This window comes from Molossus molossus, unplaced genomic scaffold, assembly GCF_014108415.1.
Source record: "Molossus molossus isolate mMolMol1 unplaced genomic scaffold, mMolMol1.p scaffold_m16_p_10, whole genome shotgun sequence".
NCBI classification, from domain to species: domain Eukaryota; kingdom Metazoa; phylum Chordata; class Mammalia; order Chiroptera; family Molossidae; genus Molossus; species Molossus molossus.
The window spans coordinates 75,138,353-75,155,379 of NW_023425345.1; the positions used below are offsets into that span (position 1 = coordinate 75,138,353).

The window sequence follows — 17,027 nt, forward strand, 5'->3', positions numbered from 1 at the left end:
TCTTGAACATTGACGAGGTAAGAAGCCATTGACGGGGAGCTTTCCGAGACAGGGGGCGGTACAGTTTTAACAGGCGTATATACCAACCAATATATTCTCGAATCCCTCATGGCCCCGCCTTTTGACTCATAAACATCTAATCAGGTGAGTGACGGAGGCGGGCCAAAGTGAAACTTTAACCAGTACTGCGAAAATTCGGAACTTGAATGGCAGGCAAGGCGGGGTTGAAGGGAGATTAGGAAGGCAGCTACTGACCTTCGCCCCTCCCCCCGGATTTGGCAGGGGATGACTCTAGCTCCCCTCCCTCTATGACCAATTCCCGGGCGTAAAGGGAAATGACTCTTAGGGACTAGGAACCTGGGAATTTAAGTAGCCCTCAAGTCACTGCATCTTCCTTTTAGTGGGGCCGCAGAGTACAGGAGATTTTGGGGTGGGCGGTCTGAGATGTTTTTCGGTGGGGGTGAGACAATGGCAATTCCAACAACGGGTAGCTTGGGGAGGCTTTAGCCCCTTCATAATTTTTCTTCCAGAATTGACAATATTATGAATCGTATCATTAAGGTGAATAAAGTATCGTTAGAAAACTTTGCTGTTTGTGATAGGTAACAAAAAGGAAGAATGAGCTTACTGAGAAATGCAGTGTCGAGGTGAATTCCAAGGAGCCCACTTCCAACCTCATTGCTGCTCCTAAGAAATTCTGGAACTGCCACCTCCAGAGTATGTGTCTATGGTCTGTGTGTGTGTTGGGAGTGGGGGAGATGCAGATTTGTAAGGAAAGCAGAAAATACTAAGGCTTCAGTTTCTCCCACTGTAAAATAGGGTAGTAATTCCCACTTTGCCCACCCTCCGTACTATCCCAATTTCATCACAGAAGTCAAAATGAGGTGATTTTTGATTACCAAAAGTGAGGGCCTGAAACTAATTATCATATATACACATTAATATTCTCTCACACCCTTCTTTCAATAAATAAGTACACAAAAGTAAAGGAGGAAAGATAAACTATAAAACTAGGAACTTTTTTAATGAATTACAAACTAAATTACAAATAATGTTAATAGCAAGAACACTCAAGGACAAGAGGTAAGAGAAAAGAGACAATCATAAAAAGAAAAACAATACTCTTTTTTAAACATTTGCATTACAAAAACCCAAGGTGTGCATGGCAACAAATCCACCCACTCCCACTAAAAACTCCTATAACCTGAAATATAAATATAATTGTTCATCCTTCTTTTAAAGAAATATTTCCCCCTATGCTCCCACTCAGTCACAGCCCTAAAAAAAGTGTCAGCATTCTAAACTTTACTTCCACTCCTATGAGGGTGGCTTTCAGAGAAAGATGTGCCCTGGCACCTGAAGAACTAAGAATCTTAAAAGAAAAATCCAAAAATCTTCACTTGCCTTATAAGGCTGCGGTGAAGCACAATCCCTGTCCCAGAGCTTCCCAGACACCTATTGCTTATGGGAGGGCCAGACAAGGGCACTAGGGGCAATCATTTATACTGCAGCCCCAACAGGATTGTAGAGGCTGGGAGTCTTGAGACTCTCAGACTGTTAGGTGAGCTCAAACACTAAAAGTAGGGTATAAACTGGTTGGATCTATTTTTTAACCTAATTCTCCAAAAGGCCACTCCCTATGTTTTTGTTTTGCTTGGTTTTCAAAATTCCAGTTTACCCCCATTTATCAGGTGGCCTAACAAACACAGAGGCAGCAGGAGGTTTGGGGCCTCTGTCATCCCAAACACAGGAAATAGTAATTGGGCTTTCAGAGATTGGGATGGCAAATCCTATGTGGGGGGTGGGGAAAGTCTTTTTTTTAAAAAGTACTAGTCCTCCTTAGCAATGACTTAGAGGAGAGGTGGTAGAGGCTGACTTAAGTGCATCTAATACTGAAGCTTCCTTTCATTTTTACCCATTTTTCCCCTCCACACCCCTGTATCCCCAGAGTTGGCTGGCTAAGAGAGGAAGGTGAGTGAGTGTTAAGGCAGCCAGACAAGACCAGAGGGCATCCAGAGCCAAGGGCCAAGCCAGATCAGGCCCCCACTGGAGGAGAGATGAGACTGGGGGCTTGGAGAAAGACATCAGAGTCGAAGGTGGGGTACTGGCTTGGTCACATCCTGGAAGAAAGGGTGAGTCAGAGCTGCCTTTGCTGAAATCCGTTTGTTGGGGTCGTAGTGCAGCATTTGCTGGAAGGAGAGATGTATACTGACTTCAGTGATGTGATAGTGGATTAAATGGGCATCAAGTATTCCAAGAAATTGGGAAACTAGAATTCATTTTACCCAAGGCAGAGTTCCCATTTCCCTATTCCCTATATCTGTCTGTTTAGTTGGTATGCCAACAGGGAGACAGAAGCAGGAGCTAGGGAAACACTGAGACCAAGTCCAGGGTCTCATCCTTCCTTCATTCAGGAGAAACCCTGCCCTAGGGAGTCAATGAAAGGAAAGGGGAGCCCACCCCCAACTCTCACCGATAACAAGCTCCGTCCATCTTCATCCAAGGGAGGCACAACTTTGCTAAAATCTTGCCGGGCCCACTTGGGGAAACTTGGCTTATAATCAGGCATAGAAGTAACTCCTGGCCAAACCACTTCATCTGGTGTCCCCAGAGTCCGAAAGATTCGGAAGAGCTGGTCAATCTCAGAATCTCCAGGGAATAGGGCCCGGCGAGTCACCTGAAAATGGGGAAAGAGGAAAGGCCCAGACCCGAAGTAACGTCAGTCAAAACTACCCCCTGTACAGTGGAGGTTCCCACAGGCAGTGGAAGGTTGGTAGGGCCCCATGACTCCCTCCCCAGGGCCTTTCATGGGGTCAGTCACACAGAACCTGAGACAATGAAGTCCCTTCATCTGTCTCCTTGCCCCCTCCTCCTTCCTTCCCCCAACCATGGCTTTGTAGATCCCCAAGGCTGGGTGGGGCTGGGAGGGGGTGAATGTCTGGGGTGCCACTGATATGTAGCAAAGGGATCCCAAGCCACTCACGGGGTGTGGGGTAGACACTGCGGTCATCCCCCCTCCTTGTGATGCAGCCACTTCTAGATAGGAGCACAGCGGGCAGAGACTGTGTCTTCCATTTCTTCTGTGTTCCCCACAGCACTTAGCATGGTGCTGGGTACACACTAGGTGCTTAACAAATATTTTTTGATGAATTGAGAGAGGAATATGGGCAATTGTAAGGTAATGCACTGGGGGATAAATGCACTATATATATATATATATATTTCTTTTTTATATGGGCTAATGGTCTCCAAGCCCCAGTTATAACCCAGATAAAGGACCATAAAAAATACTGCTGATTTGATTTAAAAACTCAGCCCACTCCGTTATTGTATTAAATGGGATGAGAGTTCACATATTAACGCTGGGCCTCTCAGGGATCCTTCAGTCTGAAAAGCCGGAGATTGGGTGGGGACAAGATCTAAGTTTGCAGTTTAAGTAAAAAATGTGGATAAACTAACCACAGGTGGCTTCACTGCATTACTCACACCCTATATAAGGTCTCCAGGCCAAATGAAAGGAAGCACTAAATGGAACTCATTCTACCAAATATATGCAGACTAAGGGTAAACAGCTACAGAAATTATTTAGCTCAGTTTGGGGATAAGAGATGTACAAGAATGTTAAGGCTATTTGAGAATATCCTAACATTGTGGTTGACATCAGGGACAATGGTCCTATCCTTTCCGCACCACCCCTGTAGGTGCTACTCTGGAGAAAGAACTCTGTGATAATAGAAGGGCCATGGGGTCTGAGCCAAGAAATAGTTCTGTTGCTCTTAAATATTGGGAGGAGTGGAACTCAGCAGGTTTCTGTACCATCTCAGCAAAGATGCAGCCCAGGCTCCAGATGTCCACAGCTGTGGAGTAGTATTTGCAGCCCAGAAGGATTTCAGGTGCTCGGTACCATAGGGTCACCACCTGGGGACAAAAATAGGAAAGGGAGGGGCGGTATATGGGGCATGGAAGTTCCATCTCAGCTCCCCAACACTACTTTGGTAACTCCCCACCTCTAAACAAGCAGCTCCTTTCGCTCTATCCTTCCCTTCCCTCTGATTTCCTCTAAGCAAAATGACTACATACAACTTCTTAGCCCAGAATGAGCCTAGCCCATGACTCTGGGACCATATTTTCTGAACACCCAATATGTGTCCCTCATGGAAAACTTGAGACAATTTTTTTTTTTAATTTTTCTTCTTTATTGATTTTTTCTTTTTAAAGAGAGAAAGGGAGAAGGAGAGATAGAAACATCGATGAGAGAGAACATCGACTGGCCACCTCCTGCATGCCCCCAACTTGGGATTGGGCCAACAACCTGGGCATTTGCCCTGACTGGGAATCAAACTGGCAACCGCTTGGTGCATGGGTCTACGCTAAACCACTGAGTCACACTGGCTGGACAAAAGTGGTCATAATTGTATTTTTTTTCCTTCTTCTTCTTCTTCTTTTTTTTTTTTTGTGGTATGTGCCCCTAGCAGGAACTGAACCCAGGACTCTCTGGCCCGCAGGTCGACACTTAACTGCTGAGCCAAACTGGCCAGGACAGTGGTCATAATTTTAAAGGTGTGCCACCCAGCTCTCCTGGCTTGGTGTCTATCAAAGCCCAGTTAGCCCTGCAGTATGAATTCTGTGAATACTCTAAGACCTCTTGAGGTGTCAGAAATACTTTCCCTCTAGTGAGAGAAAATTGCTGTCCAAATATTTTTAGTAACTTTGTGAATGTCCTTGTTAAAACCTCCCAGGAAGTTCAGAGAAGAAATGCAGAGACAGCCCTGGCCAGATTGGCTAAGCAGTTAAGAGTCATGGGTTTGATTCCAGTCAAGGGCACATACCTTGGTTTCGGTTCAATCCCTAGCCCTGGTTGGGGTCATGCAGGAAGCAACCAATTGATGTGTCCCTCTCACATTGATGTTTCTCTCTCTCTCCCTCCCTCCCTCCCTCCCACTCTATCTGAAAATCAATGGAAAAGTATCCTCAGGCAAGGATTTTAAAAAAAAGAAATGCACAGAGGGACTGACCTCATGAGTGTAAGTACGAACAGGGACTCCAAAGGCTCTGGCTAGTCCAAAGTCTGCTAGCTTGATGGCCCCCTCTGCGTTGATAAGCAGATTCTGAGGTTTGAGGTCTCGGTGCAGGACCCGATGAGAATGGCAGAAAGCTAGGCCCTGGAGCAGCTGGAACAGATAGCTCTGACAATGGAAAGAGACAGGATTGTGTTTATCACCTCCAAAGCTCTACTAAAGCCTTTACTAAGTTAGATTATAATGTTTATAAGCTATTTCTCCTATAAGATTGTCAGCCCAGTGAGGACAGGGTCCAGGTCTTACTCAGTTTTGCATCTCTTTTCCATATCCTGTGCCTAGCACATTGAAGGTGTTCAATAAGTGTGTATTGAATAAATATTTGTTGATAGATTGAAAGTAGCTTGGGGAGTAAACAACCTAGCTCTAAAACAGGCAACAGAGACTCACTGGCTATTTCTCCCACCAAACAGGTAAAAGGGCTTTTTTGGAGGAATGTACCAAGTGCCCTCAAGTCCCATTTATCTGAGTTTCATCTGACCTTCTACCTGAGCTGTTATGTTGACTCACTAGAGTTTCAACTTTTATTCTCCTACCCAGCCCTAGGGTTAATAAGCATAATGAGCAGTGAAAGAGCCACAAAAGAAAGGTGTGTGTGTGTGTGTGTGTGTGTGTGTGTGTGTGTGTGTAGGGAGATGAGGGCTGGGAAGGGCACCAAGATCACAAATCATCACTCAGTCTGATTTGTATGCCTTCAGCCCCCACAAGACATTATCATGTTGGGGAGCAGTTGATGAGGATTACCTTGATGAGGGGAAGAGGAATGCCAGTAAGAGCTGAAGCATCCATGAATTTCTTGAGATCTTGGTGCAGAAACTCAAAAACCAGGTAGAGTTTGTTTTCTGTGTGGATGACATCCAGCAGCCTAGGGAAAGGAGATCCAGGAATGGAGGTAAGGGAGAGATATGGCAGACAGAAGGCATCCTCCTTACTGTCAAGCCCCTCCCAAATACATACTTACTTGACAATATTAGGGTGGTTAAGTTCCTTAAGCAGAGAGATCTCTCGAATGGCAGTACTGGGTACACCCTCTGTCTCACTTGGAGAGATTGGAAAACAGAGATGGGGATGTGGTTACAAATATTCCTTTTTCCCCAGCCCAGTTATTATTCTTTCCCCCTAGAAGGGGATACCACCCAGCATCCCCTAGGAAAGAGAGAGAAGAGAAAGTATACTGTAGGAGTTCATTCACAGGTGGACAAAGAGTGGCTTTTGGACATATTAAGGTCATTATTTCTTTTTATCCTAAAGGTAGTAAGTAAAGTTTCCCGGTGAAGAGGGAGAGAAGTAATAGGAAAAAAAAGAAAAGGGAGTAACAGCACCCAGCCTCCCTAGAGGGGCCAGTGAAGTTCAACTGCCATTCTTTTGAAAGAGGGAGAGAATTCTAAGACGAGGGTGGGGCTGGGGCAGTGAAAAGGGCTCTATATTCAGGAAGGTGCTCTTCACCGGTTCCCATAAAACCCAACTCCACAGGGAGTACTGGAGCTCAACTCTGAGGCCTCCTTCCTCTTCCTGTGTCTTCCTGACTGCACATTTGGGGGCATCACCAGGCTCTGGGGAGCAAGTTTCCCACGGATTCGACATTACCCTATAGTTTCTAGAGGAAAACCCTCTACAGTTCTCCAACCCACTTCTCCACTTCAAAATAAGTCCCTCCTTGCTACTTTCCGGTCCCTAGACAGCCACCCGCCTGTTGGAGTGGGGGTGGGGGGCACTCAAGGAGTTCCTGAGTTAGGAGTCCCGGTACAGAGGCCACTCACGTGTCCAAGCGGATTTTTTTAAGCGCCACCACTTCTCCGGTCAACTTGTTTTTGGCTTTGTACACAACTCCGTACGTGCCCTCTCCGATCTTTTCTACTTTTTGGAAGTTCTCCATGAAGCGCTAGAGAGTCGGGTCAGCCCGGCCCAGGAGCGGGGGCCTGGGAACCCTGCAGAAAGCCGGCCCCGGTTCTCGGGGGCGGAGGAGGGGGAAGCAGGGCCTAGCACCGCGGCCCCAGGTCCGGATGGAACGCAGTGTTATCTCTCGCTCTTGTCAATTTGTCCAACTTGAAACAATGTTGCCGCCTCCCCCTAGTTCCCTACCACCACCAGAAGCCCCGCCTCTCCTTCCCGCGTTTCCCTGGCCCCGCCCCCAGACCTTTCTATTGGTTTACGTCAGAGAGGGAGGGGCGAACCAGCGCCCCTCGCGGCAAATGATCCTTCCCCTCGCAAGTTTGGTTCCGAAGAGGGATTAAGACAAGTTTTTACCTCGGTGGGGAGGTCGAACACCTTTTTCCAAGTACCTAATTTGCACGTGAATTTCCTACCTGTGTCCTGAGTCTGTAGGGATTTTCTGACTTCGCTGTTTTCACAACCCTTAGGGAAAATGTTTATCGATAAGATTAAATTCCACCTGGGCGGAGTGGGGGGGGGGGGCTCCTTTGAAAAGTAGCAACCTGGAAATCTCATTGTAAGGGTTTCCTGGGTGTCAGACGAGTCTTTGCCTCAGCCTCTCATGCTACTCTCTCTCTCTCTCTGTTTTTGGATGCAGGGTCTCTGTTTCTGTCTTTATGAGAGGTTCCTGGTTTGACTCAAGCAACAGATTGATTCACTTTCCCATGATGAATTGTGTATATCAGGTAGGTGTTATGTAGCTGTCCTTCAGTGGATTCTTTCTTGGTCCAGATGAGAATGACCCAGTGTCCAGGGACCACTTGTAAGTTCTGCCTTTCTTCTGCTCCTCCCAGACCTCCCCTGGAGGGAGAGGAGGAAGGGCTATGCAAATGAACACCCCTTTCTTATATAGGGGCTTGTCCCAACCTCTCAGTGCCTTTGGTTGCTGGAAGGGAGACAGGATGGATTCCTTAAAATGCCTTCTCCATGTGGCTGTGATGGGTGCTCTTCTGGCTGTGGGGGCCACAGAAGGTGAGTGTGGGGTGTATGGATATGAATAAGTGTACATTTGGGGTTGCACACAAGCTCTAGTTTCCCCCCTCCTAATGGGAGATACCAGCAACATTTCAGGCTTCTCCCACCCATTTGATTTAGTGAGGATAAGGCACTTGAACTCCCTCTCCGCACAGAGATTTGGGACTGAATCTGAAAATAATCCCATCTACTTGGAAGGGCAAGAGGATGGTGGGTCTTTGTGGCGGTAATTCTGAGGCCCCCTGGGCAGTGAGCTGGAGCAGGGACTCCAAGGGGGTGGAATGAATGGGAGGTTCTTTTAGGCCATGGCTCAGGCACTTGGGATAGGGAATTTAAAGTGAGGAGTAAGCCCGGCAGGTGTGGCTCAATGTGCCAAACCCATGTCCCAAAGGGTCACTAGTTTGATTCCCAATCAGGGCACATGCCCAGGTTGTGGGCCCGATCCCCAGTGGGGGGCATGCAGAAGGTAGCCAATCATTGTTCTCTCTCATTGATGTTTCTATCTCTCTCCCTATCTCTCTAAAATCAATAAAGAAAAAATATTTATTAAAAACAAAATAAAATAAAGTGAGGAGTAAGAGAATGTAGTATTGGATAAAAAGGGTAAGAAGGAACCACCAACCCTCATTAGGGTGGGGATGGGTGAACACAGCCCAGGCTTTTGTCCTAGGGCTGAAAAAGACAGGCTGAGGGGTCTCAGCTGAGCATCACATGAAAGGGCTCTGGGGGATTGGGGCCTCGTGACAGGAGCAAGGGGTGGGGGTGAGGAGTGGTGAGAGGATCTGGAATGTCCCGTGCTGCTCTGAGGGAGGGTTGGGAGTGGAGAGAGTGGAGCATCTTATGATTCTCTTGCTTTAATGGTGGGATGCTCAATGAAGATTCCAGATCTTTCCCCAGCAGAATCAGCTAGGTTGCCAGTACAAATTAGAAATGGAATGAGAATAGTTTTCTGCTGTGCTGAAGTATATACATCATATCTCATTTTTCTATTTATCACAGACTTCAAGAAAATTCTTCTTGATCTAACTTTCCTCATTCATGCTGCTGTTTTAAGTCTTTTTCTTTTACTGTGCCAACCTGAGGCTCTTAAAAGACTGTGCTTATTTTTGGGGTCATATATATATATATATATATATATATATATATATCATAAGAAGCCATTTTTAGATATTAATGAAATTTTATATGGACTGGGTTTGATAATTTTGTCTAGTGTGAAATAATGCTTACTCAATGAAATATTCTTTTTTTTTTTTAAATCCTCACCTGAGGACATTTTTTTCCATTTTTTGTTCAGATAGAGTGGGAGGTAGAGAGAGGAACAGAGAGAGAAAGAGAAACATTGATGTGAAAGGGACACATCGAGTGGCTGCCACCCGCACGACCAACCAGGGCCAGGGACAAACTGCAACCGAGGTACGTGCCCTTAGTAGGAACCAAACCTGGGTCTCTCTAGACTGCAGGCTGATACTCTAACTGCTGAACCAAACGGGCCAGGGCAAAAATATTCATTTTTTAAACAGATACATACTGAATTTGTAGGGTTAAAATAACAAGATGTCTGGGATTAGCTTTTAAAGACTTGAACTAAAAACAAACAGGAGACTTGACTTGGGTTGGTGAACAAACAATACAATATACAGATGATGTATTATAGAACTGTATACCTGAAACCTATATTATGTTATTAACCAATGTCACCCCAATAAATTCAATAAAAATAAAACTACAACAGCAAAAACAAATAACAATAACAAAGCATAGGAAAAGCAAATGTGGCAAATGTGATAGTTGTGGGATCTGGATGAGGCATATAGAGATCCATCATATCTCTTTTTCTCAGACCACTCTCAGTTGGTTGCAGTTATTTTGTCTGTTCTGTCCCCAACCCCAACCTTTGCCTACCTCTGATCCATCTTCCTCACTATTTGCCAGTTATCCTTTTAAAACACAAATCTGATCATATTAAAAAAGATTCTGAAGGGTGAATTTTATGTATGTGAATTATAGCTCAATAAAACAAACAAAATCTTCTGAGATGGTCTTGCCTACAGGGTAAAGGCCAAACTACTTCACCTGATACTCAAAGCCCCCAAACCAGCCTTTTGGCCTCATCCCTCACAGTGTGCATCAGCCACATTGCTAGTAGTTTCCTATCATGCCATGTGCTTCCATGCTTTCATGCATGCATCAGCTAATGCTGGGCCTTCTGCCTGGAGTGCTTCATAATACAGGCCAACTCCTCATTGAAGTCTTTCCTAATCTGCCAGAGTGGAACTACAGTAATATGTTTACTCTGCCGTTTTGTTGCACTTCATGCTTGTCTGCTATGACTCATATTAAACAGTGCCTTGAATTATAGTAATTTATATGTTTATTTGTGTTTTATTTTATTTTTTATTAGTTTTTAGAGAGAGAGGAAGGGAGAGGGAGAGAGATAGAAACATCAATGAGAGAGAACATTGATTGGCCGCCTCCTGCATGCTCCCCACTGGGGATTTGGCCCACAACCTGAGCATGTGCCCTGACCGGGAATCGAACCAGCAACCTCTTGGTGCATGAGTCAATGCTCAACCAGTGAGCCACACCAGCCAGGCTATGTTTGTTTATTATAGTTTACTGTGAACCACTTCAGGACCACATCTTATTAATTCCTTAAGTCCTTTGTACCTAGTATAGTGCCTGGTACATAGTGGGTATTCAGTATATTAAAATGCACTTTGAATGATAGAATGAGTGGGGCAACATAGGATAGTATTAACCCCTGAGAAGGGACTGAGTGAGGTTGCTAGGGCGCTCATGGTACCTTCCTTTTAGGATCCAGAGACCAGGACTGGCTTGATGTCTCAAGGCAGCTCAGAATGAAAGCCTGGAACAGGCAGCTCTATCCAGAGTGGACCGAAATCCAGGGGCCAAACTGCTGGAGAGGTGGGAACTTGGCAAATTCTGGGGAGAGCATGGTGGGAATATGGTAGGGAGAGGAGCAAGAACTGGGTTAAATGTAGTTTGGGAAGAGAAGAAGGGGAAAGGTATATGGGGAGAGGAAGCCAAGAAGATTCAACTAATGCAACTGCCCTTTTCAGGTGGCCAGGTGACCCTGAAGGTCAGTAATGATGGGCCTACGCTGGTTGGAGCAAATGTCTCCTTCTCTATTTCCCTGCACTTCCCTGAAAGCCAAAAGGTGCTGCCAGATGGGCAGGTCATCTGGGCCAATGACACCATCGTCAATGGTGAGTACCTCTTTCTTCTAGGCCCTCATTCCTAGGGCTCAGATTCCCTGGTATCTCCAAGGAGCTCAGGGAATGCTCCCTTCCCTCTCTACTTTATTTTAAAACAAAGTATATATGTAATACATATTAATTGTCGAAAAATTAAATACAAATATATAAAATGGAAAAAATTATAGTCCCCAAAATGGGGGACAAAAGATCCAGTGGACCTAGAAGTTGGATGGACTTAGATTTAAACTTGTTACTAGTATGTGACCCTGGGAAAATTGTTTTGTGCTTCCATTCCCTTATCCGTAGAATGGAGATGATGCCTACCACGAAAGGTTGTTGTAAGGACTAAAATGTGATAATATATAAAGAATTTATTTTTATTTTTAATTTATTTTTATCCTCACCCAAGGACATTTTTGCATTTATCTTCAGATAGAGCAGGAGGGAGAGAGGGAGGAAGAGAGACAAACATGCATTTGAGAGAGACACATCGACTGGTTGCCACCCACATGACCTCAAATGGGGCTGGGGATGTACTGCAACCGAGGTATATGCCCTTAGTGGGAACTGAACCCTGGACTCTGGTCTGTGGGCCGAGGCTCTAAGCACTGAGCAAACCAGCCAGGGCAGTATATATATATATAATTTAGCAAAAGCCTACAGTAAAGGCTCAGTAAATGTTAGCTGGTGCTGTTATTTTTTAACTTTAACCCACTAGATAGAGCAAATCTCTCTAAACATCTTGATATATGGCCTTCCAATCTTTTTCCTATGTAAGTATATACATATGAATCTTTAATTGTAGTTTCCATTCTTCCTGCTACCACCCCAAATGGATTATACCAAGGGGAGTATACTTTGCAACTAGGGAGTATTCTCAAAGCCCCTCTCTGAGAGCCATGTTAGAGGTTTTGGTGTATAGAAAGGAATGCCAGGGTTTGAAGGTGACTCTGTATCTACCTTTCAGGTAGCCAGGTGTGGGGAGGACAACCGGTGTATCCCCAGGAATCTGATGGCACCTGCATCTTCCCTGATGGGGGAGCCTGCCCATCTGGCCCTTGGTCTCAAAGGAGAAGATTTGTTTATGTCTGGAAGACTTGGGGTGAGGGACTCCCTTCTCTGGCCTGTCATCCACACTTGGATGCACCTCTTCCTACCTGATTCTTTTTCTTTTTGGTCCTACCCTTTAAGCTGTGTGAGTTTCCTAATAATTTCCCCATGGCTCTTTTCTCTTCCATAGCACCTAGCCCCCTCCAACTTTATTATAGTTCTTTCTGGGAGCCCTTCCCCAATTATAGTCCCATTCCATAGAACCACTTATTAGGACTCCTTTCCTGGCTCCCACCTCACAACTTTTTTTTAAAAATTTTTTTCTTTATTGATTTTAGAGGGAGAGGAAGAGAGATAGAAACAATGATGAGACAGAACATTGATAGGCCACCTCCTACATGCCCCCCACTGGGGATCGGGCCCACAGCCTGGGCATGTGCCCTGACCGGGAATCAAACCAGTGACCTCTTGGTGCATGGGTCAACACTCAACCACTGAGCCACACTGGCCAGGTGTCATCTCACAATTTTTTAAATACTATCTAAAATTATCATCCTAAATATACCTCCTGACCTTCCTTCTCTGGTGCCATCTCTAATCAGTCTTCTTCTACCAGTAATTCCCACCCTTCCCTGCTTTTTCCCCCCAAACCCTCAGGCCAATACTGGCAAGTTCTAGCGGGCCCAGTGTCTGGGCTGAGCATTGGGACAGGCACAGCAGTGCTGGGCACACACACCATGGAAGTTACTGTCTACCACCGCCGGGGGTCTGAGAGCTACATGCCCCTCGGTCACTCCAGCTTAGCCTTCACCATTACTGGTAAGGATTTAGGAAGGGACAAGGCCAATCCTATGGCAAGAGAAGGAGGTGGAGAAGCTTAGCTGGACTGGGAGGGGAAAGGGGAAAAGGGTGTGTAATCTTAAAGGGGCAGGACCAAGACAACCTGAGTAAAGGAACATGAGGCTTGGAGCCAGTGAAGGGATAGTCAGTTAGCTTGGATTGGAGGGTGTGGCTGTGAGAGAAGCTGTGACCCAGATGTGGTTCACACCTTTTCTGGTTCCAATCCCAGACCAGGTACCCTTCTCTGTGAGTGTATCCCAGCTGCAAGCCTTGGATGGAGGGAACAAGCACTTCCTGAGAAACCAACCTCTGATATTTGCGCTCCAGCTCCATGACCCCAGTGGCTATTTGTCTGGAGCTGACCTCTCCTATACCTGGGACTTTGGAGATAGTACTGGGACCTTGATCTCTCGGGCACTTGTGGTCACTCACACTTACCTAGAGTCTGGCCCAGTAACTGCCCGGGTGGTGCTTCAGGCTGCCATTCCTCTCACCTCCTGTGGCTCCTCCCCAGTTCCAGGCACCACAGGTGGGCTAGTGCCAACTGAAGAGGCTCCTGGCACCACAGCTGGGCTAGTACCTACAGCTGAAGTTGTAGGTACTACACCTGGTCAGGTGCAAACTGCAGAGCCCTCTGGAACCACAGCTGTGCAGATGCCAACCACAGAGGTCATAGGTACAACACCTGTGCAAGTGCCAACTGAAGAGGGCATAGGTACCACACTTGCAGAGATGCCAACTGCAGAGGCTATAGATACAACCCCTGAAGCGTCAACAGCAGAGCCTTCTGAAACCACAGTTGTACAGATAACAACTACAGAGTTGGTGGAGACCACAGTGGGAGAGATACCCACACCCAAGTCTGAGGGTCCAGATGCCAGTCCATTCATGCCTACAGAAGGTATTACAGGTAAGAGGGCCAGTGCGAATGAGGTTTATTGAGATAGGCATTTGTTACTAAAGAGCTGAAAGACTTACCCAGGACCCATGTTAGCCAGTCTTTTGCTTAGCAATGGAGTCCCCTCAGAGCTCTCACTGGTTTTAAAGCCCTCAAATCCCTCTTAATGACATGATATAGATGTGAAGTTCAGGAATTCAGGGCCTTTCCCTTGGACCTGGGGAGAGAGCTTGTTGCTTCTCTATCCTTGAGGAGAGCTGTTCTCCGAGGGGCAGGCCAGGGAACAGACTGTGGGCATTTACATAATATTTATATCTCATTTTCTGTTCAAGTGTAAATGCTTAGAAATCTTTTCCAGATTCTGACACCATTTCCCACCCCTGGATTCTCTTCCCAAAGCAGATCAGCCTGGAATTATGGTAGGAATACTGAAAAGGGAAGAATGAGATAGTGACACTCAAATGAATTAATATATGTTGAGTGGCTAGCCCAGGACCTGGCACAGTGTGGGTGTGATAAACATTTGTGATTTTTAAAAACTCCAACTCTACCCCTCTCTGTGGGAATCTGGGGAAGACAATTCTCTTTCAGGGCCTCAGTTTTCTTATTTATACAATGAAATTTCCCAGGTCTTGTCTGATTACAAGCCTGGATCCAGTAGCTATGGCTATATCTGGGAACATGCCTGCTTGGCTTATGTTTCCAGGTGAGTCATTTGTCTGTTGACTTTGCCTCTTCCATCCTCTCCTGCCAGGCTCCCAGAGCCCCCTGCTGGATGACACACCTACCTTAATCCTGGTGAAGAGACAGGTCCCCTTGGATTGTGTTCTATATCGATATGGCTCTTTTTCCCTCGCCCTGGACATTGTCCGTGAGTCTTGCCTACTGTGGGGGCTGGTGGAGGGAAGTGTGTGCTGCCTCAGGCTGCCAGTGGAAGCATAATGTGGAAGGAGTTACTCATCTGGACAAGAATACCTAAATCCCAGGGTTTTCATTTGAAGACATGGGGATGGGATTGGGGAAGCAGCCTAGGGATTTACTGTCTATGGGCCTTTGGGGAGTCCTGGTAGAGGAATCCCAGACTTAAAATCTTGCAACTTTGCAGAGGGTATCGAGAGTGCTGAGATCCTGCAGGCTGTGCCATCCAGTGAAGGGGATGCATTTGAGCTGACTGTGTCTTGTCAAGGCGGGTGAGTGTCCCATTGGTGGCCCTGAGAAATCCTGGGTTGACTGTTAACCTGCTCCCTGTTGTCTAGTGTTCCTTCTCAGACCCTCTGACATAAGATGACACCTCTTCTAGGCTGCCTGAAGAAGCCTGTATGGACATCTCATCACCAGGTTGCCAGCCCCCTGCTCAGCGGCTGTGTCAGCCTGTGTCACCTAGCCCAGCCTGCCAGCTGGTTCTGCACCAGGTTCTGAAGGGCGGCTCAGGAACCTACTGCCTCAATGTGTCTTTGGCTGATGCCAACAGCCTGGCAATGGTTAGCACTCAGCTTGTCATACCTGGTAGGTACTTGGACAAGAGCAGGGATGAAGAAGGGGAGTGGGCAGAGGATATCTGGCAGTGAGCAGACACTGAAGCAGGGTCTGGGATTCTACTCACAGGTCAAGAAGCAGACCTTGGGCAGGCTCCCCTGTTTGTGGGCATCTTGCTGGTATTGATGGCTGTGGTGCTTGCATCTCTGATATATAGGTGAGTACCCCACCATCCACCTCACACCCCCTTATCCCTTGTTACCACCACTCACTCTTCCTGAAGGGGAAGTATGGTGTCCAGGAAAGAGCCCAGACTTGGAAGTTAAAAAAGTGTGGGCTGCAGTCTTGCTGGTGGGATCTTTCTGAGCCTCTGAAAAGTAGGAAAACTAATACCTGTCCTGGAGGCTGTTGTCAGGATTAGAGACATTGTGGATAAAGCAACTGGTTCTGGAGCAAGAATGCAGTACATGATGATATTGATGACTTGTTATTGGCGATATCAACAGTAGAGCCCTGGCCAGTTTGGCTCAGCCGTTAGAGCATCGGCCCATGGACTGAAGGCTCGCAGGTTTGATTCCCGGTCAAGGGCACCTACCTGGGTTGCAGGTTCTATCTCCAGCCCTGGTCGGGATCCTACGGGAGGCAGCCAATGGATATGTCTCTCTCACATCAGTGTTTCTCTCTCTCCCTCCCTCCCTTCCACTCTATCTAAAAATCAGTGGAGCCTGGCTGGTGTGGCTCAGTGGTTGAGCATTGACCCATGCACCAAGAGGTCACTGGTTCAATCCCCGGTCAGGGCACATGCCCGGGTTGTGGGCCAAATCCCCACTGGGGGGCATGCAGGAGGCAGCCAATCAATGTTCTCTCTCGTCATGTTTCTCTCTCTCTCTCCCTCTCCCTTCCTCTCTTTCTCCAATATCAATAAAGAAAAACAAAATTTTTTTAATCAATGGAAAAATATCCTTGGGTGAGAATTAACAACAGTAAGTATATATATCAACAGTGGAGGAACTGATTTCCCCACCAGTGAAAAGGGAAGATCCCTAGGCTTGGAGTCCTCAAAAGAGGGAAGCTCGTAGAGAGAGAAAGGGACAGAAATTACCATAGAAACAAGAGAGGATGAACCCTGTTGGTGAGAAGAGTAGGCAGCTGAGATCAAGGCAAAGTAAATCCAGGATATGAGTGTGTCCTTTAGAGAAGCACAGATAGGCTGCCCTTGTCCATTGCTAACTAGTTTTCTCCTTCTTCTAATATCAGGCGCAGAATTATGAAGCAGGGCTCTGCTGTCTCCTTTCCCCAGCCGCCACAGGGTAGCACCCACTGGCTGCGTCTGCCCCGGGTCTTCCGCTCTTGCTCCACTGGTGAGAACAGCCCCCTCCTCAGCAGGCAGCAGGTCTGAGTACTGCAAGTGATGCCATGATTTACCCAGGGTGGACAGCAATGCCTATCTGTTCTCCAGTCTCCACTTGGAGATGCCATTACCTGAAATAAATACTCAGAACCTAAAGATGTTTTTTCTTGCTTCTTGGGGGAATTTATGTCATTTATAGAGTGAAA

The 17,027-nt window shown here is 46.6% G+C and overlaps 2 protein-coding genes across 3 annotated transcripts; one reads left to right on the top strand and one right to left on the bottom strand.

Annotated features, from left to right (window-relative positions):
- Nucleotides 1-1,567: 1,567 nt before the first annotated feature.
- CDK2 (cyclin dependent kinase 2) lies at nucleotides 1,568-7,142 on the bottom strand. 2 transcript variants are annotated; one of them, XM_036252752.1, is made up of 8 exons: nucleotides 6,839-7,142; nucleotides 6,040-6,117; nucleotides 5,823-5,943; nucleotides 5,016-5,186; nucleotides 3,817-3,918; nucleotides 2,984-3,127; nucleotides 2,474-2,677; nucleotides 1,568-2,189 (listed from the first exon to the last, which is right to left on the bottom strand). In XM_036252752.1, exons 1-8 carry the CDS (start codon nucleotides 6,952-6,954, stop codon nucleotides 2,085-2,087), a joined length of 1,041 nt encoding a protein of 346 aa, XP_036108645.1. In that variant the 5' UTR covers nucleotides 6,955-7,142; the 3' UTR covers nucleotides 1,568-2,084. The 2 variants fall into 2 exon arrangements, with proteins under 2 accessions (XP_036108645.1, XP_036108646.1); XM_036252753.1 differs by lacking the exon at nucleotides 2,984-3,127.
- A 732-nt stretch (nucleotides 7,143-7,874) lies between these two features.
- On the top strand, nucleotides 7,875-16,977 carry PMEL (premelanosome protein). The gene is made up of 11 exons (XM_036250898.1): nucleotides 7,875-7,982; nucleotides 10,803-10,913; nucleotides 11,069-11,215; nucleotides 12,174-12,308; nucleotides 12,914-13,075; nucleotides 13,326-14,006; nucleotides 14,749-14,865; nucleotides 15,100-15,184; nucleotides 15,295-15,500; nucleotides 15,600-15,687; nucleotides 16,728-16,977. Exons 1-11 carry the CDS (start codon nucleotides 7,913-7,915, stop codon nucleotides 16,867-16,869), a joined length of 1,944 nt encoding a protein of 647 aa, XP_036106791.1. The 5' UTR covers nucleotides 7,875-7,912; the 3' UTR covers nucleotides 16,870-16,977.
- The last annotated feature ends 50 nt before the right edge of the window (nucleotides 16,978-17,027 follow it).